We start from the raw sequence: 26,809 nt of genomic DNA, 5'->3' as shown, positions 1-26,809 counted from the left end.
ACATTAAAACCCATTTACAGTCTCTCAAAATAGATCATCTGTCAGTATATAAAAAAAATAACAATTTAAAAGACGTTTGTTGAAAATAAGGTGTTTATTTCACATATTCTTATCAGTAATGTTAGTTTACTCTCAGGCAGAAGTAAAAACACAACTGAGTTCTTATAAAACTATGATAAGAAGACGATGACGCTGCATACATTTTATTTCTTTCCATTCTTCTATAACCATCATGGACACAGTCACTCATCATTTTAACACTTGATTTAAATGTATATACTGTTTATACATATATGTATATACTGTTTATACACACATACATATATATAAACATCAGATTTCATGATCACTCAGAAACGGAGCCTTGAGAACTCGTTGGTGGTTTGTTTTGAATCTTCTGTAAGTGATTCTGGAAAAAGAAGAAGAAGCAGATGAACGTGTGTGTTTGAGTGTGTTTGTGTGTGTGTTTGTTTGAGTGTGAGTGTGTTTGTGTGCGTTTGTTTGAGTGTGTTTGTTTGTGTGTACCTGCAGGTTGTCGTAGTGCGTGCGGCTGCTGCAGTGGGCGTCCTTGGTGTCGCTGTCGTTCACGTAGAAAACACGACACAGGTTACAGAAATATCCCTGTTTGGGAATCACAAACTCCCGGCCTGTGAACCAACCAGAAACCAGAAATGAAACAAAGGCAACGACATTTATTTAAATCCGTCAGGCGTTTACGAATAAATCTGCGCTTCTCACCGTACGAGTCGTCGGGATTGAACGGCGGCAGTTTGACGTCGATAGAAACGCAAGGAGACTGAGAACGAGATCTCTTTGCCTCAGACGCCACGAGCTCCTGCCTCCTTTTACTCACAGCTGAAGAAAAACAAAAAACAGACAAGATTTTTAAACATCGAGATGAGAAGATGAGACTGAGGAGATTAGAGGATGAGACTGAGGAGATAAGAAGATGAGACTGAGGAGATGAAAGCATGAGACTGAGATGAGAGCATGAGATTGAGGAGATTAGAGCATGAGGAGATGAGAGGATGAGACTGAGGAGACGAGAAGATGAGACTGAGGAGATGAGAAGATGAGACTGAGGAGATTAGAGCATGAGGAGATGAGAGGATGAGACTGAGGAGATGAGAGCATGAGATTGAGGAGATTAGAGCATGAGGAGATGAGAGGATGAGACTGAGGAGATTAGAGCATGAGGAGATGAGAGGATGAGACTGAGGAGATGAGAGCATGAGATTGAGGAGATTAGAGCATGAGGAGATGAGAGGATGAGACTGAGGAGACGAGAAGATGAGACTGAGGAGATGAGAAGATGAGACTGAGGAGATTAGAGCATGAGGAGATGAGAGGATGAGACTGAGGAGATGAGAGCATGAGATTGAGGAGATTAGAGCATGAGGAGATGAGAGGATGAGACTGAGGAGACGAGAAGATGAGACTGAGGAGATGAGAAGATGAGACTGAGGAGATTAGAGCATGAGGAGATGAGAGGATGAGACTGAGGAGATGAGAGCATGAGACTGAGATGAGAGCATGCTAAGATGAGGATGAGACTGAGAAGATGAGAGGATGAGGAGATAATACTGAGAAGATGAGAGCATGAGAAGATGAGACCGAGGAGATGAGACTAAGAAGATGAGAGGTTGAGACTGAGGAGATGAGAAGATGAAACTGAGGAGATGAGATAATGAGACTGAGATGAGAGGATGAGACTGAGGAAATGAGGATGAAACTGAGGAGATGAGAGGATGAGACTGAGGAGATGAGAGGATGAGACTGAGGAGATGAGAGCATGAGACTGAGGAGATGATGAGACTGAGATGAGAGGATGAGACTGAGGAAATGAGGATGAAACTGAGGAGATGAGAGGATGAGACTGAGGAGATGAGAGCATGAGACTGAGGAGATGAGAGGATGAGACTGAGGAGATGAGAGCATGAGACTGAGGAGATGAGAGCATGAGACTGAGGAGATGAGACTGAGGAGATGAGACTGAGGAGATGAGACTGAGATGAGAGGATGAGACTGAGGAAATGAGAGGATGAGACTGAGGAAATGAGAGAATGAGACTGAGGAGATAAGAAGATGAGACCGAGGAGACGAGAAGATGAGACTGAGGAGATGAGAGCATGAGACTGAGGAGACGAGAAGATGAGACCGAGGAGACGAGAAGATGAGACTGAGGAGATGAGAAGATGAGACTGAGGATATGAGAGCATGAGAAGATGAGGATGAGACTGAGGAGATGAGAGGATGAGGATGAGACTGAGGAGATGAGAAGATGAGACTGAGGAGATGAGAGCATGAGAAGATGAGACTGAGGAGATGAGAGCATGAGAAGATGAGGATGAGACTGAGGAGATGAGAGGATGAGGAGATAATACTGAGAAGATGAGAGCATGAGAAGATGAGACTGAGGAGATGAGACTGAGGAGATGAGAAGACGAGAGGATGAGACTGAGGAGATGAGAAGATGAGACTGAGGAGATTAGAGCATGAGGAGATGAGAGGATGAGACTGAGGAGATGAGAGCATGAGATTGAGGAGATTAGAGCATGAGGAGATGAGAGGATGAGACTGAGGAGACGAGAAGATGAGACTGAGGAGATGAGAAGATGAGACTGAGGAGATTAGAGCATGAGGAGATGAGAGGATGAGACTGAGGAGATGAGAGCATGAGACTGAGATGAGAGCATGCTAAGATGAGGATGAGACTGAGAAGATGAGAGGATGAGGAGATAATACTGAGAAGATGAGAGCATGAGAAGATGAGACCGAGGAGATGAGACTAAGAAGATGAGAGGTTGAGACTGAGGAGATGAGAAGATGAAACTGAGGAGATGAGATAATGAGACTGAGATGAGAGGATGAGACTGAGGAAATGAGGATGAAACTGAGGAGATGAGAGGATGAGACTGAGGAGATGAGAGGATGAGACTGAGGAGATGAGAGCATGAGACTGAGGAGATGATGAGACTGAGATGAGAGGATGAGACTGAGGAAATGAGGATGAAACTGAGGAGATGAGAGGATGAGACTGAGGAGATGAGAGCATGAGACTGAGGAGATGAGAGGATGAGACTGAGGAGATGAGAGCATGAGACTGAGGAGATGAGAGCATGAGACTGAGGAGATGAGACTGAGGAGATGAGACTGAGGAGATGAGACTGAGATGAGAGGATGAGACTGAGGAAATGAGAGGATGAGACTGAGGAAATGAGAGAATGAGACTGAGGAGATAAGAAGATGAGACCGAGGAGACGAGAAGATGAGACTGAGGAGATGAGAGCATGAGACTGAGGAGACGAGAAGATGAGACCGAGGAGACGAGAAGATGAGACTGAGGAGATGAGAAGATGAGACTGAGGATATGAGAGCATGAGAAGATGAGGATGAGACTGAGGAGATGAGAGGATGAGGATGAGACTGAGGAGATGAGAAGATGAGACTGAGGAGATGAGAGCATGAGAAGATGAGACTGAGGAGATGAGAGCATGAGAAGATGAGGATGAGACTGAGGAGATGAGAGGATGAGGAGATAATACTGAGAAGATGAGAGCATGAGAAGATGAGACTGAGGAGATGAGACTGAGGAGATGAGAAGACGAGAGGATGAGACTGAGGAGATGAGAAGATGAGACTGAGGAGATTAGAGCATGAGGAGATGAGAGGATGAGACTGAGGAGATGAGAGCATGAGATTGAGGAGATTAGAGCATGAGGAGATGAGAGGATGAGACTGAGGAGACGAGAAGATGAGACTGAGGAGATGAGAAGATGAGACTGAGGAGATTAGAGCATGAGGAGATGAGAGGATGAGACTGAGGAGATGAGAGCATGAGACTGAGATGAGAGCATGCTAAGATGAGGATGAGACTGAGAAGATGAGAGGATGAGGAGATAATACTGAGAAGATGAGAGCATGAGAAGATGAGACCGAGGAGATGAGACTAAGAAGATGAGAGGTTGAGACTGAGGAGATGAGAAGATGAAACTGAGGAGATGAGATAATGAGACTGAGATGAGAGGATGAGACTGAGGAAATGAGGATGAAACTGAGGAGATGAGAGGATGAGACTGAGGAGATGAGAGCATGAGACTGAGGAGATGATGAGACTGAGATGAGAGGATGAGACTGAGGAAATGAGGATGAAACTGAGGAGATGAGAGGATGAGACTGAGGAGATGAGAGCATGAGACTGAGGAGATGAGAGGATGAGACTGAGGAGATGAGAGCATGAGACTGAGGAGATGAGAGCATGAGACTGAGGAGATGAGACTGAGGAGATGAGACTGAGGAGATGAGACTGAGATGAGAGGATGAGACTGAGGAAATGAGAGGATGAGACTGAGGAAATGAGAGAATGAGACTGAGGAGATAAGAAGATGAGACCGAGGAGACGAGAAGATGAGACTGAGGAGATGAGAGCATGAGACTGAGGAGACGAGAAGATGAGACCGAGGAGACGAGAAGATGAGACTGAGGAGATGAGAAGATGAGACTGAGGATATGAGAGCATGAGAAGATGAGGATGAGACTGAGGAGATGAGAGGATGAGGATGAGACTGAGGAGATGAGAAGATGAGACTGAGGAGATGAGAGCATGAGAAGATGAGACTGAGGAGATGAGAGCATGAGAAGATGAGGATGAGACTGAGGAGATGAGAGGATGAGGAGATAATACTGAGAAGATGAGAGCATGAGAAGATGAGACTGAGGAGATGAGACTGAGGAGATGAGAAGACGAGAGGATGAGACTGAGGAGATGAGAGCATGAGGAGATGAGAGGATGAGACTGAGGAGAGGATGAGAAGATGAGATTGAGGAGATGAGAGGATGCGACTGATGAGATGAGAGGATGAGACTGAGAAGAAGAGATTGAGGAGATGAGACTGATGAGATGAGAGGATGAGATGAGAAGATGAGAGGGTGAGACTGAGGAAATGAGAAGAGATTGAGGAGATGAGACTGATGAGATGAGACTAATCTGAGGATGGACTTGGTGATGTAAGAGCCTTTAACATCATGGATGAAAGCTGTCTTTAACCACAGAAGAAGAAGTTCTCTGTACCTTTGATGTCTCCACTGTCTCCTGGTGTTTTCTTCTTCTCTTCTTCTTCTACACTTCCTTCCAGACCCTGGTTCTCAGACTGCAGCTCCTGTCCAGCAGAGGGAGCATCGGCGCCGGCTTCACTCTGTAACGTGGACAGACGTTTGTCCGGTGAAGACGAGTCGTGGCGTGAACGTGGAGGAGGTGGTGGAGGTTCATCAGAGTGTTCCTCTTCTTCTCGCTCGTCTGTCGCAACTTTTTTCCCTCGAGCAGATTTTCTCACTGTAACAAAACGAGAAAAACGACTGAGTGAACAAACGAGAGAGAGAGAGTTTCACGGAGTCACAGACGTGGACGTACGAGTTTGTTACCGGGAGTTTTCCTGCTTTTCTTCTTGGGTCGACCTCTGGTCCTCGGAGCTTCCTTTGCTTCCTCCTCCTCGGCTCCTCCCACCTCGGCTCCTCCCACCTCGTCCACGGTCACAAAGTTCACGCCGTCGTCCGCTGTGAGACGCAGAAATGAAAAACATGAAACTCAAACTACTTCCTGTGGAACCTGCGACGTGTCCTCGTGGTTCCAGATGACAAACCTGTCTCGTGTTTGCGTTTGACAGAGTCAGTTTTCTGCAGCTCCTCCACCTTCTCCTCCTGGTGGACACCTGCTTCATCTAAAGCCTTTCGGGTGAGAAGAGACATCTTTGATTGATTAAGGAATATAATACATTTGACCCACAGAAGAAACTGAAAAGTTTGGGGGCGTTCACCTCGATGTTTGAGGTGACGTCCACGGACTCGTCCTCCTTGTCGGGTGGAGGTTCCTTCTGTGAGCTTCCCTCGACCTTCTCCTCGTCGCCTTCTAAGATCTCGTCCAGAATCTGGAGCTCCTGCAGCTCCAGATTCTGTGCAGCTGCTGCTTCTTCATCAGCTCCAACCTCATCCAGAGTCACCAGCTCCTCCACCTCCTTCTCCCTCCTCCTCCGTTCATCACTGCTCCCTCCTCCTCCTCTGCTGCTGCTCCTTCGCTCCCTCTCTCGGCTCCTCCTCCCCTCCTCCTTCTCCCTGCTCCTCCTCTTCTCCCTCTGGCCTTCTTGCTCCTTGGCGAGTTTCCTCTCTTCAGCAGCAGCTTGTTTCTTCTTCAGCTCCTCCTCCTCAGCCGTGTCGTCGGGGTAATCCTCCTCCTCGTCGCTAACCTCGTCCAGGTTCACCAGCGAGTACATGGTGTGGTTCTCCTCCTCCTCCTCCTCCTCCTCCTCCTCCTCCTCCTCCTCCTCCTCCGCTGGTCTTCCTGTTCCTCGTTGCGTGTTTTCCAGACCAAAATCATCTTCGGCGGACGAAACGTCGCTAATTTCCTCCAAACCATAGACGCCGTCTTCGGATTGTTCCGCGACAGAGGTCTCTTCTTCTACGGCCGGTTCCTCCACCTTTGGACCAACTTCATCACGTCTGGTTCCGTTCGTCGTCGACTCTTCGTGAACTTGATCGTCTTCTACAGAATCTACGATCCGATACGCAGGCTCCTCCTCTTCCTCCTCCTCGTTCCTGGGTAATCCTGCACTCGTTCCCGTCTCCCTTGCAGACCTGGGATCATCAACCGTCTCATCCTCCACAGAATCAAGAACCCGGTACGACACCACCTCCTCACCGTTCTTCTCTGGTCCCGTGTCTTTTTTAGTCGCGTTCGCGTCTTTCTTTGGTCGTCCCCGTCTTCCTCTTCCTCTTCCTCTTCCAGTCGGACGATCGTCCTTCACGACCTCGTCCTCCACAGAGTCCACTATTTCATAGGTGGCTTCCTCTCCCTTCCTTGTTGGCGTGTCTTCTTTTTGAGGTTCCACGTCTTTCTTCGGCGTTTCCCGGGCAGGAGTGCGCCTCCTCCTCGTCGCTGTGTCGCTTAAAGCGTCGATCTTCGTCGTCCTCTCCGGTCTTCCTCTGATAGCTCTGGTCAGAACAGTCCGTTCTTCAGTCGCGTTGTCCGCGTCCACGGAGTCCAAGACTTCATACGTGGCCTCCTCGTCTTCATCGGGTTTTTTAGATGTTTCGAGGAGCTCGAGTTTCTTTCCTCTGGCGCTCCTCCTCCGACTGGACCTTTGCGAGGTGGACGCACCGTGAGCGGCGTCATCTTCAACAGAATCTATGACCTCGTACACTTCACTGACCTCATCGGTCTCCTGGTCCTCCCTGGCAGTGGTCTCCTTGCTCGTTTCAGGTTCTTTCGATGCCTTGTCCTGTTTTCTTGGCGACGCCTCCTTCTCTTCTGCTACGGTTGCTCGGGTTCTCCGGCCACTCCTGCGTGGAGATCTCGTTCCTACTTTACTGCTTCTCTTCTTCTTGTTGTTCGCCTCAGACTTCATCGTCTTTGTCGCCTGACCTTCTACAGAATCAACCACCTGATATTTATCGTCCTCTTCGATGACATCTTCAGAAACCTGGTCACTGCGAGGTTCAAGGTGACGGCTCTGCTCCTCTGTTTTCACCTGATCTTCAGATGAACCCAACATCTCACAGGGTTCCTGTTCAAGTTCTTTAACGTCATCTTTCCATTTACAAGTCTGGTCTTTATCATTTGGGATTTGATGGTCAGGTTTTTCAGCACCTTTGGAGGCTTCTTTCTCTCGATCTTCATTATTTAAGTCTTCACTCGCAGGTTGATCTTCACATATGTTGCCGACTGCAGAACCAGAATCATCTTTGACGTGATCTTCAATCTTTTTCCTGCACTTCTCAGGGCTCGGCTCGCCGTCCTCCTCGATGCTGTCCAAGACCTGAAAGCTTTGGTCTTGGAAACTCTCTGGTTCTGGTTCAGGTTGTGGATCGTCATCGTCCATCTGGTTCTCCGGCTGCTCTTCAAAAGAATCAAGGACTTGGTAATTTTCATCCTCTTCCTCTTCTTTTGTATTTTTCTGTAAATCATCTTTCTTGTCCTTCAGCTCTTTGACCGTGTCGTCCTTAAAACCCGTCTCCAGATTCTGGACTTGGCTCAGACCTGATCCCCGTCTTTGTGCAGGTGAATGCATCTCTGATGAGGCGTCTGTTCTCGTCTCTGACTCGACACTTTTTGCTGCAGTGCCCTCTGCTGACGCTCTGTGGCCAGACTGTGGAACTGCACCCTGTGACTCAGGAGGACGCGGCTCAGCAGTCGACGCCGAGTCCTTTTCCCTTTCACGGGCGGCAGTGGACGATCTGATCCGGCAGCTCGAGGACGACGCGCTCGTTGCTTTGACTTGAGGTTTTGACTTGGGGTCGAAGGAGGAAGACGAGTCAGGAGAGCGTAGAGAAGAAGAGGATGAAGGTTTGGCCTTTTTCGGTGACGGGGAGGCGGAGTGAGAAGACAAGCTTCTCTTCGCGGAGACTTCCCTCGACTTGTGCGAGGAAGACGACGAGTTCTTCGGGCTTCTCGCCGACCGCGTCGACCTCCGTCTGGCAGATTCGGACGATCTCTGATGCTCTCGTTCCGTCCTGCGGGACCGCCTGGACGAGGAGGACCGACGCGGGCCGGGGTCCTCGTCCTGCACATCGGTGCCGACCTCGTCCACGGTGACAAAGTCGTCCATGTTGAACGTGCCAACCTCGGAAAGGTAGGAGTCAGAAGACAGGAAATCATCACGAACCTGGAGCAGAAAATAAAATCGGGAATCACGGAATGAAATGACAATAATTTATCACAAAACGCTGCTTTTTAAAAAAGGTTACAAATACACACGTTTTTGTCATCTCTGCCCGTCCTGCTTCCACGGGACGTTTTCTTCTGGTGGACAGCGGTTTTAACGGGGATGACGACGTCCTGGCGGACTTTAGGATCCTCTGCAGCCTTTGCTTCAGAGGCGGTGGGATTCTCTGGGACAGCGACGACCGCAGTTTCCGCTCCGACCGTCTGAACGTCCTCCTTCGCCGGAGCGTCACCTGTGGGAGCTGCGACAGATTCACACGTGGTTTTAGAAGAAGTCGGAGGAGAAGGAAAGAGAAGGAAAAGAGCTGAATAAACCGAGGATTTACCTTCAGCGGGAGAAGGTTCTGGTTCCAGACTTATCGTGACGTCCTTGCCGTCTTCGAGACGCTGCTTCAGGCTCGTCAAACTGAAAAGATGAAGAGTTTTCATCCGTCCGTTTTCCATCTTTAGATCTACTCAACCACACATGTGGAAATGTTTATTATTTATTATCTTTACTGTCTTTGCTGCTGTGACATTAACGTCATTCTTATCTCGTTAAAGTCAACAATGTTGTTGTGTTGTACTCACGTCTCAAAGCGTATGACTTTCTCCCTGCGTAGAAGGAAAACAAAAACAAGATGTCAGATCAGCTGCGAGGACAAACAACAAGTGCACAAAGAAGCGAAGTAAACATGGCGGACTCCACGTACCAAGTCGTACGCCTGATTTCAGAGTCGGGCGAGAAACTCCTGTACTTCTCCACCACTTCTTTGACGCCGCTGGCGTCGGCCATTTCCACACAAATCTGCAGAAACGAGACAAAGCGAATATTTAACTGGTGGATTTAGAGATCGTTCAGTTGCATTTCAGTTCAGTCGTACCCTGTTGGCGAGCGGCAGGAAGCTGAGGAAAGGCGCGATGGACGCCACCACCTCCATGACGACCGTGACGATGTTGACCGACGCCTCGGAGATCTCCACGCAGAGCAGCCGCTCCTCCAGACCCTCCAGATCTGGAACACGCTAAACAAACACAAAAACCACAGAGCCGACGCCGCGTCAAAAAACAACACAGACGTCAAAACGAAGGAGATGATTTCAGACGAAAGTAAAAGATTTTGAACTCACAGAGTAGCTCAGTCTCATCAGGGATCTGTACATGAGCTCCTGAGAAGAGAGGCGACGTAAGAACACGCAGCATAAATTATCTCACAATCAATTAATCTGGGTATTATTTTCACAATTGGTCCATAAAATGTCAGAAAATGCTAAAAAAAAAAACGTTGATCAAACTTGGAAATGAGGATTTTTGACGATTGTCGTTTTATCCACAAACCAAAATGATTGGTTAACAATAGGTTAACGCACGTTAAAGCATGACACGTTTCCATGACAACTGACCGGAAAAAAAGGCGCATTTTATCTACTTATAATCCCAAAATCTATTTATAATCCCAAAATCTATTTATAATCCCAAATTCTAGTTATAATCCCAAAATATATTTGTAAACCTAAAATCTTTTTATAATCCCAAAATATACTCATAATCCTAAAATCTATTTAAGAATTCCAAAATATATTTATAATCCCAAAATATATTTATAATCCCAAAATATATTTATAATCCTCAAATCTACTCAAGAGTTCCAAAACCTACTTATAATGCCAAAATATATTTATAATCCCAAATCTACGAGTTCCAAAATCTGTTTATAATCCCAAATTCTACTTATAATCCTAAAATCAATTTATAATCCCAAAATCTATTTATAATCCCAAATTCTATTTATAATCCTAAAATCTTTTTATAATCCCAAAATCTTTTTATAATCCCAAAATCTATTTATAATCCCAAATCTACTTATAAGGCACCGTTTACCAGTTAGCTCCATTAGCTCCTTTTAGCGCCCGTTAGCGTTATCCTAGAGTGGAACTGGAGCAGTCTGTTGGTGTGCCTCTGTTTTTAAAGTTTAGCGTTACTTTAGAGACTCATTTTAACAATCGGGAGTCACGTAAACTGTTTCCAATCAGTCGTCATGGAAACGCGGCGTGCGTTGACGCCGTGACGCGTTAACGTTTGACAGCAAAAGTTCAAACCGAACTGAAGCGATCATCAAAACAGTTGACGGTTCATTTAGCTCTCGTTGCGGCGCCTCAGCGCGCCCTTTAATCCGTACCTCGGTCGATTCCAACAGCAGGTTCTCAAAGATGAAGTGGACGCCGAGTCCGGCGTCTCGCACGAACAGCGGTTTGTTGACGTGGTCTCGGACGAACTTGCAGCAGGTGACCCAGTCGTTGAAACGCACAAAGGCCTGAAGATGGGAGGACGAGATTGTTAGGTCTTACTGTGGAACACACACACACAGCAGCATGGTGAGGACATGTTGAGGACATGTTGAGGACATGTTGTCGTCCTCACCCTCCTCTGCAGCGTCAGCACGGTCACTCTGTAGTACAGCGACTGCAGCGTCTGTTTGGGGAAGTAAGACCAGACCAGTCGAGCCACGTCCTCATGCCTGTAGTGTCCCTGAGGCAGACCGGTGAACATGATGGTGGGAGTCCTGAAGAACTGATTGTTGGCCTTCTGCAGGACAGGAGAGGAGAGGACGCTGCACGTCAGACAGTGCACTGCACTTCTAGGCTTTCTGAAATTCTTCTACGAACAAACTGAACAAGCAGCAGAACAACGAAAAAAATCGCGATCTTACCGAGACGTCCGCCATTGTGCTGACAGACAAAAACTCTGCAAGTAAAAAAAACAAAACAAACAAACGTACGTCATTTTATCAACAAAACAACAAATCAACTTTGCCGCGTTGTTGTTGTTTTCCTGTCTTACTTGGGATGATGTACCACGCCGATATGGTCGGGAACACAAACGGCCGGGTTACGATCGTGACCCAAAACGGCGAAACGTTGTACATCGGAATGCCGGATTCTGGCAACGGCGCGATCGTGGCGGTGCGTTTACCGCCGGGGATCGCTTTGAGAGGGAAGTGAGGCACTGAAGAGAAGGAAAAGCAAGCGTTGTTATTCACGATATTTCTGATAAAGTGCACAATAACATCCACACAAGGACATTTTCATTTCCCACCAGTTGACTTCATGTTCCAAAATCTATTTATAATCCCAAAATCTATTTATAATCCTATAATCTATTTATAATCCCAAATCTACTTAGAGTTCCAAAATCTATTTATAATCCCAAATCTGTTTATAATCCACAAATCTATTTATATCCCAAATCGACTTAAAGTTCCAAAATGTATTTATAATCCCAAAATCTATTTATAATCCTTACATCTACTTAGAGTTCCAAAATCTATTTATAATCCCAAATCTGTTTATAATCCACAAATCTATTTATATCCCAAATCGATTTAAAGTTCCAAAATGTATTTATAATCCCATAATGTATTTATAATCCCAACATCTACTTATAATCCCAAAATCCATTTAAATCCCAAATCTATTTAGAGTTCCAAAATCTACTTATAATCCCAAAATCTACTTATAATCCCAAAATCTACTTATAATCCCAAAATCTACGTAGAGTTCCAAAATCTACTTATAATCCCAAAATGTATTTATAATCCCAAATCTACTTTAGTTTCCAAATCTATTTATAATCCTAAAATCAATTTCGAGTTCCAAAATCTACTTTTAATCCTTACATCTACTTATAATCCCAAAATCCATTTATATCCCAAATCTATTTAGAGTTCCAAAATCTACTTATAATCCCAAAATCTATTTATAATTCCAAAATCTTTTGTCTTTGGTGAGACAGAGATCTCCACGTCGTCATTTGTTCTCTCTCTCGATGTCTTGACTTTACTCGCTCATTGTTCTGCACATCAACAGTGGACAGAGTCCACGACACCTGTTACTCTAATGACGTCTCCACAGAGCCGTGGGAACCCGGAGTTAATCCAACACCTGCGTCGTGATTGGTTACGTGTCATCGTTTTTTTTCCAAACGTCCACTTCCTCTCCCCGGTCGTACTCACGTGGTGCCAGGCAGCAGGTACTCGGTATCTTCAGCCTGTAGATCCTGTAACCAGGGACCTTTTCCAGGAGACTGTACCAAACGCCGAGCCGGTCCGCATCAGTGTTGGTCTTAAACTCAACAAAGACCTGAGAGACGGTGGCGCCCGTGAGACAAACAGGAAGCTGCGTTTGTTTTCATTTTAAAGCACTTCCTGTGTGCGGTGGCGTGTTCGTACCTTGTTGAGGAGAGGGAAGACGTTTTTGACTCGATCGATCTTTCTCAAATCCTCTCTGAACGCTTTGGTCTCACTCGGACAAATGTTCTTGACGTAGATTATTCGAGTGGCGTCTTCCAGCAGCATCTGCATCTAGAGAAGAATAAGAAGAAGAAGAAGAAGAAATTCAAGTTCAAACCACAGACGCACACTCTGCTCGCCACGAGACGCCGTTTTCTTTAACCGCTGACGCCAAACCTCATAGAGAAAACCAGTGATTTTTGCTCACAGGGACACAGGAGCTGCTGGTCTACCGCTGCCTCGTGTGGTCGCTTTGTGTCACTGAGGTCAATATGAATGAAGGTTTTCAAAAGCCGAATTGACAAAATAGGACATTAGAACTAAGTGATGGGGGCAGCAGTGGATCAACAACTCCTGTGAACTCCTGTGTGCTGTGATGTCAAAATCACCGGTTTTCTCTATGGCATTGGTTCTCAAAGTGCGGCCCGAGGGCCAATGGCGGACGCAGAAACATTTCTGGCGGCCCCGCAATGAATTACAGTTGATAGTTTTAATCCAGGAGCTACTAAGCTTGTTAAATGTTTGTTGGGCATTACTGGATACAGACCAATAAGTGTAAACTGTACAACTGTATTTACTATGTCATCAAATTTTGGATGACATAGTGACAAAGTATAGTATGACGTTTTTGTCAAATTTTGGCATTTAAATTTTTTCCCAAAAATGTGGGATGGCATATATGTCGTTTTTGTCAAATTTTGGCCCGAAATTTTTTTTGAGAAAAAATGTCAAATTTGGGACAGCATATGTCATTTTTGTCAAATTTTGGACCAAATTGTTTTTTAAAAAAAAAAAAAATTCAAATTTGGGACGACACAGTATTGTACAACGTTTTTGTCAAATTTTGGACCGAAATTTTTTTTCGAAAAAAAATTGTCAAATTTGGGACGACATAGTATTGTACAACGTTTTTGTCAAATTTTGGACCGAAATTTTTTTGAAAAAAAATTGTCAAATTTGGGACAACAGTATTGTACAACGTTTTTGTCAAATTTTGGACCGAAATTTTTTTTGAAAAAAAATTGTCAAATTTAGGACGACATAGTATTGTACATGTTTTTGTCAAATTTTGGACCGAAATTTTTTTTGAATTTTTTTTTTCAAATTTGGGACGACATAGTATTGTACATGTTTTTGTCAAATTTTGGACCGAAATTTTTTTTGAAAAAAAATTGTCAATTTTGGGACGACAGTATTGTACAACGTTTTTGTCAAATTTTGGACCGAAATTTTTTTTGAAAAAAAATTGTCAAATTTGGGACGACATAGTATTGTACATGTTTTTGTCAAATTTTGGACCGACATTTTTTTGAAAATTTGGGACGACATAGTATTGTACAATGTTTTTGTCAAATTTTGGACCGAATTTTTTTTTTAAATTTGGGACGACATAGTATTGTACAACGTTTCTGTCAAATTTTGGACCAAAAACTGTTTTCCCCCAAAAATTGTCAAATTTCCGACGACATAGTACAGTATGATGTTTTTGTCAAATTTTGGACCAAATATGAAAAAAAAAAAAAAAAACAGTCACATTTTGGACGAGGTAGTATAGTATGTCGGTTTTGTCAAATTTTGGACGCCATTGTTATTACAAATGGGATTTCTTTCAGTTTTTTTTTTCCCTTTGGCGGCCCTCAGTCCAATGTTGGGTTCCTAAATCGGCCCTGAGGTATCAAAACTTTGAGAACCCCAGCTCTATGGGCTTTGGTGTGGGAGAGTGAGTGACTTTGGTGTGGGAGAGTGAGTGACTTTGGTGTGGGAGAGTGAGTGAATTTGGTGTGGTAAAAAGTCCAACAGTGAGATAAAGACGTGAATTGTACATAATTGTGAACGTGACTCACAGGCATCATCTTCTTCATCAGGAACTTGTAAAACTGCAGCTGAAACAAAAACACATAAAAAGCGTTGACATGACGTCTCACACACCGGAGCCTCGCGTACGACGGCGTTTTTGTGCGTGAACTCACTGGGATCATCAAACCCTCGCCGTTGGTGACGGCGAACTCCAGCACAGAGTTGTTGAGAGTGATGGCTTTTTTGTAATAGCAGCTTTTCGTGAACCTCATGAGACGACGCACGCACTGAGCCGACGGCATCACAAAGAAGGCCTTCAAAACATCAAAACACAGGCATCAGAATCAATTCATCCAAGTAGATTTGGGATTATAAGTAGATTTTGGGATTATAAATACATTTTGGAACACTTAGTAAATTTTTGGATTATAAATATATTTTAGGATTATAAATAGATTTGGGATTATAAATACATGTTTGCATTGTAAGTAGATTTTGGAACTTTAAGTAGATTTTAGGATTATAAATAGATTTCGGGATTATAAATAGATTTCGGGATTATAAATACATTTTATACATTCTGGCATTATAAGTAGATTTTGGAACTTTCGGTAGAATTTAGGATTATAAATAGATTTTGGGATTATAAATAGATTTTAGGATTATAAATAGATTTTGGGATTATAAATAGATTTTAGGATTATAAATAGATTTTAGGATTATAAGTAGATTTTGGGATTATAAATACATTTTAGGATTATAAATACATTTTAGGATTATAAGTAGATTTTGGGATTATAAGTAGATTTGGGATTATAAATACATTTTGGCATTATAAGTAGATTTTGGGATTATAAATAGATTTTAGGATTGTCGATTTATCAATGGTTGGTTCATATAATGTCAGAAAGTGTCAATCGGTGTTTCCCAAACTGCAGTTTTAATAATTTATTTGTTGTCTGGAGCAAAGAAACCAGAAAACATCCACATTTACGAACGCACAAAAACACACACACATAGTTCTCGACTCACCACGCGCAGCTGAGGAGCCACGTAGATGTTCTCATCGTCATGCACGAATCCAAACGGAGTGAGAAGCTTGACCACGTCGTCCTCCGTGTAGCTGCCGTCGTCGTATTTGGGCAGGTTGGTTATCAGGATCATCTTTTGAGGCTTTTTAGTGAACTGAAACATAAAGGAATCCTGAGGATTAAGGTCGAATCCACCAAAACAGCACCATTTTGGCAGGAAGTGAGGCTCTTCACATCCATAGACATACAACATATATATATATATATGGATACATCACACCTGTTCAGGTGATTAATCAGGGCTCTGGGCTATTGATTCAACTCAAATAACACACTAAGGCTCCGTCCCAACACCTCCCTCTAAAAATGTAGGGCTAGGGGAAAAATGTAGGGTTAGGGGAAAAATGTAGGGCTCGGGGAGGTGTTGGGACTGGGCCTAAGACATTGTGGACAAAGTTAGAAACGCAGCACTGGTGCCGTTGATTTTTCAGAAGCTTTTCCTGCCAACATGGCCGAGTAAACAAACATGAGTTCTATACGGTCTACATCTGTAAAGAATCTGTACGTGATTCACACGAACTGACGGTACCAAGATGCCGATGACGCCTCGTGGCATTGAGGCGTAAAATTAAAAAATTAAAAACTTACTTTTGGTCCATTGATGGTTTTCATGCTGAGGAAACCTGCAGAAAGACAAGAAATATTTAAAAAACAAAAACCAGAAACTGTTTCAACATCAATGCATAAGTCAGACAGGTACCCACTGAGTGTATTTTTATCAAAGGTGTCCAACTGCTCCCCGACAGTCAGACTTGGAGCTGCTGCTGCTGTTACTGCTGTTACTGCTGCTGGCGTCGTTGGTTGTTGTTTGCTCACTGCTGCCGTCTCTGGCACCATTTTGTCAGACGTAGCTTCTCCGGGCGACGCGGTCGGATTACCACCGGTGACTTTGGAGGGAACCTGGGCCGATTCTGGGAACTTCTGGATCTTCACCAAAGATGCTGCTGAACGGGGTTAAAAAAACAGTCCAGAACATTGTTGTCCAGACATGTTTCCCAATGAGTGTCCTCATCGTCCAAAACGTTCATTTATCGTCTCTGAACCTTCTCTAACTTACCCGTCTTCGTGGTGCCTTCAGCTGAACCCGAGCGTCGTGAAGCCTCTGGCGCCGACGTCGTCTGTGATGGAGTTTTAACGTCAGTCCGTGGTTCAGGAGCTGCTCGATTCTCCTTGGCTTTTTCTGGCGCAGCCTCTGTGTTTGTCCGTTTGCGCTCTGACGCAGCTTCGACCTCCAATGGTTCTGCATCTCTAGCATCTGCTGCTTCGACGTTAGCTTTGGCTGGTCCTGCAGAACCTGTCACCTTGCCCACCCCAGGAATCGCCGCAATCTTGATCGATTTTTGTGACTTGGAAGCTGCCGAAGCTGTGGATGTTGTCGGCACATTTCCTGCTGCTGCAGTTACTTCTTCCACCTCTTCTTTTAAGGTCAACTTCTCCGCTGGCGTCTTCACTTTGACCTTTAACCCTGTGATGGTTTCTGAGACTTGGATCCGGCTCACGTTTGCCGATTCATCATAATCAGCGGCCGACCGTTTCCGCCGCATGACGGGTTTCATCCTTTTAGCGACGTGTTCCGAGATGTTCTTCGCTCTGGAAACCAAGACTTTTGCTTTAGTGACGCTGGTCAAGCCTTTGATGGAGCCTTTCACTGCTTTCTTTTTCAGAAGAAGTTGGCCTGGTGTGCTTTTCTTGGCTTGAGAGGTACAGGGATTTTCAGGGGTCTGGGGTGAAACTCTGATTCTTGGTGTCGGGAGGAGACCTTGTATGTCAAGAAGAGATGGTATAGGGAGAGGACCTGGTGAAGGGAGAAGACCTGGTGTAGGTGTAGGAGAAAGACCTGGTGTAGGTGTAGGAGTCGCTTTTGAGGGTTTAGCCGTTTGAGTTTTGGAGTCAGGTTTTCTGTTAACGAGAGCAAAAAGGTTTAAACTTTTGGAAAAAACTGCTTTTGAAAATGATACTCGGTGAGAATGAAGCACGGCTTACTTCAGAGGAGTCGTCTGTTGCACAGTTTCCTGCAAACAAACCAAATGAGATCGCTATTTTAGATGAAATCACATGGGAACTTAATGAAGCTTCATTTATTACATCCTAATCTAATGTAAGAATATGGTGTAATAAAGTACAATAAAGTATAAAACCTTCTTTATGACGGCCAGCGAGATTCCATTCACATCAACAACCTTTATGCTCTTCAGTTTCTTTGCATCTTGCGCTTTTTCGAAAAACACGTGAGCCTAGGATCGCACGAGAACACACGTTACACATTATTGCGAGTTTAATGACGACCATTAGGCGGCGACAGACTCGCAGCAACAGGCCGCTCTTACCTTTTTGTGTTTGCGAAACAGATGGACGGATTTGGTTTTCCCAAAGCGCTCCACGGCAGCGCGGATGTTGCTGTGAGAGAGTGAATTTACGACGCCCACCAGCCTCACCATGGTCTCACGAGATGTTTTAGCCAACTGGAAAAAAAACAAAAATAAACAGAAAAAGACCAATAATCAATAACTAGAATGCATTTACGGGGGAAACTGCAGACTGTGCTTGTTCGGGTGCATTTCTCGAATGCGATCAGCTTGTAACAGTTGTTTCTGGATTTACAGACACACAGAACATATTTGTATACCATAATATCTACAGTAATTGTAAAGATTTAACCGTATTTAGATGTGAAATGTACACTGGTGTCAGTAAACGGTTAGAAAGTGTAGGGGCAGTGGCGAAGGTGTACAGTTGTACAAAGTTTGGTTTCGATACGTAAAAGCGTTCCTGATATATGAGCTAACTTCCTGTTTGATTTCATCTGGCTGTGACGGGCAAATGCTTCTGAAAATCAAAAATCCTTCTGATAACTTTTGTGAGGCTTGGTCCAAGGATCATGTACGCCAAGTTTCACGAAGAACGGACAAAATTTGTGACCCCTGAAAGTTTAGTTTCGCTTTCTATTTAATCGAAAATGGCGGAAGAATGACAAGATTCAGTAAAACTATCTTCAATTTCCCCACTACACTACGTCCGGTTCTGGCCGGACGTTCCAGAGTTGGACCGGTGGAGATATCTTCAAAGGTCTAGGAGCAAAAATCTAGCCGACAGGAATAAGAAAACTTAAAGGTGCATTATGTAATAAATGATAAAATCCTCCTAATATGTCACAGAGTTCCAGGAATAATGTTCATATAACAAACTGAACTCACCAACAACAACAGTACAGACAAAATATTTTCATTAAACAAAATGTTTTGCAGACTGCAAATCGTGTTTACGTTTTGAAATCATGTTTTGGCATGTGGCGCCACCTACCGCCATCTACCAATCATTGCAGTCAGTAGAGTCTTGCTGCCGAGCAACCACGGGTTGCCAGTTACGTCAGAAAACCAAACCTATAAGACCTCTGTATTTTGAATTTGAATGTAGTAACTGTTTTTGGCCAGATCTTCCATATGGCACCTTTAAGAAGGACAATAGTGTGCTGCCTCTTCACGCTAACTCTTGACTCTGCACTGCCCTCCGGAGGACACATCTGCTTAAACAGGGTCTCTACAGGTTTCAACGAGTCAAATTTAAGACTTTTCAAGCCTACAATGAATACAATTTAAGACCCAATTCAAATCCATACTGGCAAAAAAAGTACAAAAGACATGAAGGAAAATTGGAGCCACAAATCGTTGAACTTGCAATTCGGTTTAGCTGTGGGCTTTCGTTAAGTTTTCTCAGCTGCAATGCTAAGAGGTGCGCGCACAGCACACTAGCTAGTTAGTGCGCCATAAATTCTTTAGTTCCGTGTTGTTGTCATGTAGTCAATAAGATTTTTAAGACCATTCAAAATTGTATTTAAGACCTTTTATGAGATCTTAGGAGAATTTAAGACATTTTAAGGCCTTAAATTCAAATTATTGTATTTAAGACTTTTTAAGACCCCGCGGATACCCTGTTAAAAGGATGCATTGAAGTACATACAAGGAGGGCAACAGTTTCAAATCTCTCTTCAGGAGTAGAGTTTTAATAGAAGAGCGAAGAGTTTACCTTCGCCTTCTGCAGACTGGTCTTTGTACTTCTTGTTGTTGTAGTTGTTGTCGTCGTCGTCTTCTTATTCTTTGCTGCCGAGGAGGAGGACGATGATGAAGAAGAGGCGGCAGCAGAGGTCGAACTCTTAGTCCCAGCAGAAGTAGAAGACCTCGGCTGTTTCCTTTGAGCAGACTTAGACGAGGAGGAGGAGGAGGAGGAAGAGGGTTTATTCTTGGTTATCTCAGCGAGGAGAGTTTTAACCACATCTTCCAGGTTCGAGTCTTTGGACAGAGATTGCTGAGCTGAAATGACAGAGGGAGGCGGACGCTCGATCAAACGACCACACGGGTATCCCACACGAAACTGAGCTGACGTTTACAATATCTCAAACCTGTTTTTTCCAGTAGTTTCTTCACCAGTTTCTCGGCGCTGGTCGACCGCCTCCGTTGAGGCGACGCCTCCGTCGCGGTTTGTCTTTCGCGGCTTCGCTTCGTGGGAGACGACCGCTTGCCTTCGCTGCTCGGCGAGGACCGCCGGTCGTCTCGTCTCCTCGGCGACGATCGTCTTTCGCGGCTTCTTTTCGAACGCCTCTCTTCGCTCCTGCCGGACGAGGACCGCCGTTCTTCGCTCCGTCTGTCGCGGCCTCTCGAAGACGATCGCCTCTCTTCGCTCGCGGTCGGCGAGAAGCGCCGGTCGTCCCTCCTCTTCGGCGACGGTCGCCTGTCGCGCGTTCTTCGCGGTGACGAGCGTCTCTCTTCGCTCGTTCGCCGCTCGGTGCTCCTCCTTCGTCTCTCATGACTCCGTGAACGTGACCGATGACGGTCATAATGTGGGGAGCGAGAACTGAAGAAGAAGAAACAAAAGATTGCGATCGATTCGAGAAATGAATTCACACAAATTGTTGCTTTTAGTAGGATACTACTACTACTACTACTACTACTAGTACTTGCATACTACACACCTGGAGTATCCGCGTGATCGAGATCGGCTGCGTTTGTCTCTTCTACCTTCCGAACGACGGCCCCTACGAGGGCTAAGGGAGCGGGAACGGGAGCGCGAACGACTTCCGTGACTTGATTTCCTTTTACTTTTTTGGGAATCTTTCACAGACGTTGAAGGCCTTGCATCTTTTGCAGCAGCACTGGAAAAAGCGGGACATTAGATAATCAGTAAGACACAAGTAAAGACATTTAAGCACTTAAATGGTAATGCTACGACATGTCCAAAGACTACAAACTCTACCTGGACTTGCGGACTATCTCACCATTCCAATTTGGGTATCTGTGGAAAAATAACATTTAAAAAAAAAAAAGCTTAGCGTCAAGGAATCAAGGAATTATGAAGGAAGGAACTTGAGGAACCCATTTTTGGACAATTCAAGAATCCTAACAGGAGTTAGGAGTTGAAGTTTCCCTTCAACGTAGGTTTGAAAAAGACACTTCAGGGAAACTATGAACTACGAAGGCTGCACCAACATACTGCAGAGGCAACACTCAAGTACATGTTCATCAGGGACAAACAATCTTCACCACTGTCCCTCAGTAAGTTGGTGCATCCCTGGTGGGATCTTCAGCAAAACTATTAAAAACAAGGGCAATGGACATCAAACAGTATTTGTTTTAATGATCATTTGCTTTATCGTGAAGTTGGAAAAGAAAAAATTAAAAGGACTGACAGTATCCGCAGGTATCTGCAGCTCTCAAGGTGAAGGCTGGTGTTCTGATGGGAGATCCAGTCCTGGCAGTCAACAGAACAATAAACACACAACATTTTTAGAAAGTCGTCATCACAACTACGCTCTGCATCAACATCTCAACGGTTACAACACAACATTTCCGAATACGTAACATGAGTATTCGTCGCCTTCACAAAGCGTCGAGCGACGAGTGTTTTTGATGCATGTTCATTTGAAGTCCGGGACGTCAGCGAGTCCACAAACATATTCATCGGGTTTCTTCAACACTTTAGACAAAGGCAGTTTGTGTGAATGGTAAACAACAGCGACAACAACAGCAATAGGCTACGTGCATTACAGAAATTCTGCCTAGCAACCGCGGCTTCCGGTACGCTGGACGGCTTCCGGTAGGTCGTGTTGTCGTTGTGATTTCCCGGAGACGCTAGCCAAGTGCTAAGTCGTAGAGCCAATTTTATTCGTAAAAATGAGCCGATTTCGGATACTAGAGAGACGGTTATCGTATCAAAAAGTCAGAACGCCAGCCCCTACATTGTCGTGTACCCCTTTGTACAAATTCGCCTCGGCTCAGTAGTACGATAAACTTTCATAGCTTTCCGGTGGACGTGTGTGTGCCAACCGAATGGATTGTAAGGGTACAGGGTAACCCTAACCCTAATTATTACAAATAAAATTCACTCTAAGACTTAGCACTTCACTAGCGTCTCCGGGAAATCACGACGACAACACGATCTACCGGAAGCAGCCCAGCTCACCGGAAGCCAAGGTTGCGAGGCGGAAGTTCCATTGTGCACGTGGCCTATTCCATAAGAAACAAAATCCTTTCACGTCCGTTATGGATCTAGCCGACTTTAATTCATTTGACGTCAAGTCACAGTGTCAGTCACAAACAAAAAAAATCTTCTTCTTCTTCTTGAGCTCAGCAGTCTGGAAATATTCAACAAGCTCTTCGGTCTTTAGAGGATGTAGAGGCCGACCCTCCTCGGTATGAAAAATGTGGTATCCATTCAAAAAATTGCAAAAGATGGATGAAAAAACATGGTGGTATCCAGTCCATAAAATAAACGGCAAACTAATAATTACATTTTAGTTAGGACACAAAATTGGATGTCCGGTGTCAAATAAAGGAACTCATAAAATCCTGTTACAAAAACATACGGCCCTTTAATGGATTAGTGACAGTTCTTTGAGATGTTTTTCTTTTAATCCTTGGTTCCATCTTGGAAGAAGATCTTCGCCACTTCTTCTGAGGGTAGCGCGGAAGCTCGTCAACAATCCCAAACTGACATCGGGCAAGACAAACAAACACAATTTAAGATGCAATTGTGTTGCATCTTAAATTAAGACCAATTCATACTTTCCGGGTCTGCAGGGATCTGATGGTACGAATGGAATCTATGTAGTTGTCCGCGTACTATGCAAGAATATTCTTACTGGATGGTTTCCGGGTAGAGAAATATTTTGGAAAGGAATTTGAAGTTGGATGAGATGTACGGACGCTAATTTAAATAGTAATAGAAGGGACAACACGACAGAAGCAGAAGGTGGAAAGTATAAAGAGGCCTTTAGTCTCCACAATCCAGACATTCAGAGAGAACCCTCACAACAAAAACAGTTTTACAGTAAATTATAATCTACAGAAGACACTTTTTTCATTACGGATAAATAATCCCATAATACCATTACAGTATAACAACTTGACCAATCGCAGAGCAGTTGAGAGCCACAGAGCACCTCCTACTGGATGTTCTTATACAACTGTTGTGCATGGAGGGCCACCCAGCACAAGTACGGGTAAACCCCCCCAAAAAAAGAGTTAAACAAAAGTGTTTTACACGACTCAAACAAACCAAAAATAAAAGACTTTACAACATCTCAGCCTGGAGGGAGCTAAACGAGACTGTGTTCTTCCACTCACCTGCGTGTTACTGTATCCTGTGAAACACAGGGAACAGGTGTGTGGAAAGGCTTTGGGTGGAGCCGCTGCATAGTCCTGCATCATGGCTGCTGTCGGCTGATCCTCAACACCCGGGACCTTTACCATGAGCCGCTTCAGGTACCCCAGGTACTTCCACGTGCTGTCGTTTTGCTGGAGCGAAGCTGGGGGGAAACCGACGGGCTGAGCACCCCCGGACGAGAAAACAGCCGGAGCGGCGTAGTGGACGATGGTGCTGGTGGTGGGGACGACGGGAACAGGTGGCACAGTCGGGTAAACTGGAGTCCAAAACGGTTCCACTGGTTTTTGTGTCTGTTCTTTCTGCATCTTCTCAGATTTGAGCTTCAGCTCCTGTTTCCGTTTCTGCTTCTGTTTCTGTTTCTGCTGCTGTTTCTGCCTCTGCTGCTGCTTTTGCATCTGCTGCTGCTTTTGCATCTGCTGCTGCTTTTGCATCTCCTGCTGTTTCTGCTTCTCCTGCTGTTTTTGCATCTCCTGCTGTTTCTGCTTCTCCTGCTGCTGTTTCTGCATCTCCTGCTGTTTCTGCATCTCCTGCTGTTTCTGCATCTCCTGCTGTTTCTGCTTCTCCTGCTGCTGTTTCTGCTTCTCCTGCTGTTTTTGCATCTCCTGCTGTTTTTGCATCTCCTGCTGTTTCTGCATCTCTTGCTGTTTCTGCATCTGCTTGGGAACTGTTGAGTCTTGACCTTGAGGTTTACTTGCATCCTTGGCGCCAGTATTGTAAGTCTTGTCAACGAGCACGAGACCACATCGACCGGGATTCCCACTTTGCAACACAGGGAAGGGAAGTGGCAATTTTGGCCTCTTTTCTACCGCGGGTTCCTTGAATGGAAGGGGTTTGTATTCAGACGTGAAGACTCGTCTCTCTGTGTCTTTCTTTGGCAGATTGAAAGGGTGAAAGCCTGGTTGAGATGTCTGACTTGGTTGGGTCTGCAGTCGTTCAGGCGGTTCCTCCCTCGGTGGAGGAACCGAGACGTACGAAGAGCTGAGACTAGTCACGGTGCTCGTCTGGACAGGTGGTTCAGGGCTTGTGGGAGCATCAGTGTTGTACAAAGAGCTGAGACCAGTACCAGAGCTACACTGGTCATGTGAAGAGACCAAGGTTCTGGTTTTAATCTCAGGAATGTCTTGTTTTGGTGGTCCTTGACAGCTGCTGCTTGAACGCTGCTCACAAACAGTCGAGCTAATATTCCTTCCGATGTCTTGCGGAACCCCATATTCATATTTGCCAACATGTCCATATTCGATCACTTTAGGGGTCTGGAGAACAGCTGAAGATCCTGCAGAACATCCTGCAGAACTACTCAAACTGTCCATCCCTCTGGCACTTCTGACAGGCTGGGGATCGGGGAAGGACTTCGACTGGACTGGAGTCAGAGATCTCTTTGACTTGTCCACACGGATTTGACGTAAGATGAACGGCAGGTTGGTCGGAGTCAACTGATCTTCAGGGTACGTGATGAGATATTCCAAGTCATCTTTTTCAAGTCCAAAGCGTAAAAGAATGTCAGAAGCAGTTTGGGAGGTGTACATGGGTCGACTTGGATCATCGGTAGGATCATCATCAGGATTGTCTGGTGCGGGATAGTCATAGCCTCCGAGTCCTGGAATGGACTGAACATCACGTTCTCTTTCAGCGGGGGTGTTGAATCTACCGTCACCGCTGCTTGCGTAGCTCGATGAAGCAGGCGATTCATAACATTTAGGAGATTCGTCAACGGTTGGCCTTTTAAAGCTGGACAACCAGTCCAATGATCCTCTGTTACTTCCAACATCGGAGTGTCTGTGGCCCTGAGAGGCAGGAGTGGAGGAGATGGGATAGGACGATGTCCGTGGGTCTGACGATTCATAATCCTCTCTCTGAGAGCTGGCGAAACGAGCGCCGTGACCGACGAGCTGATGATCCGCGTGGCCCAGGAACCTCGCTTCCTCTCTGGCTCTGCTAATGTGCATGTCCACGGACCGCTCCAGGTCCTCGTCAACCCTGGCCCTCCTCTGCTCGGGCCTGTAGCTCACCGACTGAGACATCATCGGTAGGACCATCCCGCCAGAGTTGGTGGGAGTCGCAGAAGCAGCTGCAGATGAAGTGAAGGTCGGCTCGGGTCCGAGGCGAGGAGGTAATCTCCGCGGGTCCCTGTCCTGCATGCCAGAGAGTCCGTATTGTCCCTGGGTGGAACTTTGATCGTCGGTAGCAAAAGGGTCGTACAGATGATGGGACATGGTTTCTGCACTTTCAAAAAGGTTAATAACACTGTAACAGTTAAAGGATGGGGGGGGGGGGGTTGTGAGCTGGCTATGAACTCACACTCAGCATCAGTCCGAGCATCCAGCCACTGGGATGCAGGTGTAGTCCAATCAGGACCAGGCTCCCCTTCTTAAGCCCCTGGAGCACCACAGACAAAGGGAACCCGCAACAGTCTTATCAGCAAATCGGAAGATGTGGTGACGAAAAAAAACAAACAACGAAATAAAAAACAAAGGGATAAACGAAGAGGATTGAAGTTCAGCTTCTCGGTCGGGTAAAATCCATCTGGTCCACCTGGCACCTTTGATGCTCTGATGGTCGTCACTGGCAGAAGAGTGAAAAGAGGGCAAAACACAAACAAAGCACAGATAAAGACACAATAAGGTCACACAGCGGTTAGCAGGGAAACATCCGGAAGCTAATCTCTGATGTTGGTGCTGGACTAGCACCAACAGACGGACAGAGCGTGACGTGAAATTTAACATCTGGCAATTTTGAATTTTAACAATTGTGTCTGGAATGACACGTGGAGGAAAAAAACCCCTTACATGAAAAGCTCGTGTTCACAAAGACAAACAGATTATGGAGATTATGAGGCGATGCATCGAGGTTCAGAGTCTGGGGACAAGTGGTGCACAGAAACAGATCGTCCTCAAACTCTGGAGAACAATGGACACGACTTACAATTTACTCATCATTAAACCCGAAAGGTCTTTCACAACTTAGATCCTGCTCAGATGGTTGAGCAGCCAGATACACAAACAAATGATAAATACGTTTCCAGGGTTATAAACTCCTTTCAAACTTGCTTGTTGCAAATGTGCGTTACTCAAACCTAGTTTCCCGTATCTTATTTAATGAAGTAAGTCAACCTGGGGGTGGGAGGAGCAGGGAATCACCTGAGGCTTGCTTTACACGACCACGATCCCGGGTGAAACAAAACAAACAAAATATTATTTTTTGGGGCTTAAAAACGCAAAAAAAATTAACCCACCCTCCAGAGTGGAAATCTTAAAAACGCTCCATCGTCGCGTTCCCGTCTAAAGG

General features: G+C 45.2%; 1 protein-coding gene across 1 annotated transcript; it reads right to left on the bottom strand.

Annotated features, from left to right (window-relative positions):
• Positions 1 to 142: 142 nt before the first annotated feature.
• On the bottom strand, positions 143 to 25,737 carry LOC310942430 (uncharacterized protein; the record flags this gene model as incomplete). The annotated part of the gene is made up of 36 exons (XM_083907810.1): positions 143 to 409; positions 526 to 647; positions 739 to 855; positions 5,072 to 5,332; positions 5,422 to 5,553; positions 5,640 to 5,724; positions 5,814 to 6,054; positions 6,142 to 8,654; positions 8,747 to 8,955; positions 9,040 to 9,119; positions 9,284 to 9,307; positions 9,406 to 9,500; positions 9,577 to 9,717; positions 9,823 to 9,861; positions 10,872 to 11,006; positions 11,114 to 11,278; positions 11,403 to 11,437; positions 11,534 to 11,698; positions 12,705 to 12,831; positions 12,921 to 13,052; positions 14,825 to 14,863; positions 14,951 to 15,091; positions 15,810 to 15,962; positions 16,457 to 16,491; positions 16,573 to 16,812; positions 16,926 to 17,767; positions 17,852 to 17,880; positions 18,007 to 18,102; positions 18,196 to 18,330; positions 19,892 to 20,175; positions 20,265 to 20,716; positions 20,835 to 21,014; positions 21,116 to 21,154; positions 21,549 to 21,610; positions 23,485 to 23,780; positions 24,216 to 25,737. The coding sequence occupies 36 exons, from the start codon at positions 25,735 to 25,737 to the stop codon at positions 347 to 349; spliced, it is 9,426 nt and encodes a 3,141-aa protein (XP_083763936.1). The 3' UTR covers positions 143 to 346.
• Positions 25,738 to 26,809: the final 1,072 nt, after the last annotated feature.

The sequence above is a fragment of the Microchirus variegatus genome (genome assembly GCF_963457635.1).
Source record: "Microchirus variegatus genome assembly, chromosome: 2".
NCBI classification, from domain to species: Eukaryota; Metazoa; Chordata; class Actinopteri; order Pleuronectiformes; family Soleidae; genus Microchirus; species Microchirus variegatus.
This window is presented reverse-complemented; position numbering and strand designations above follow the sequence as displayed.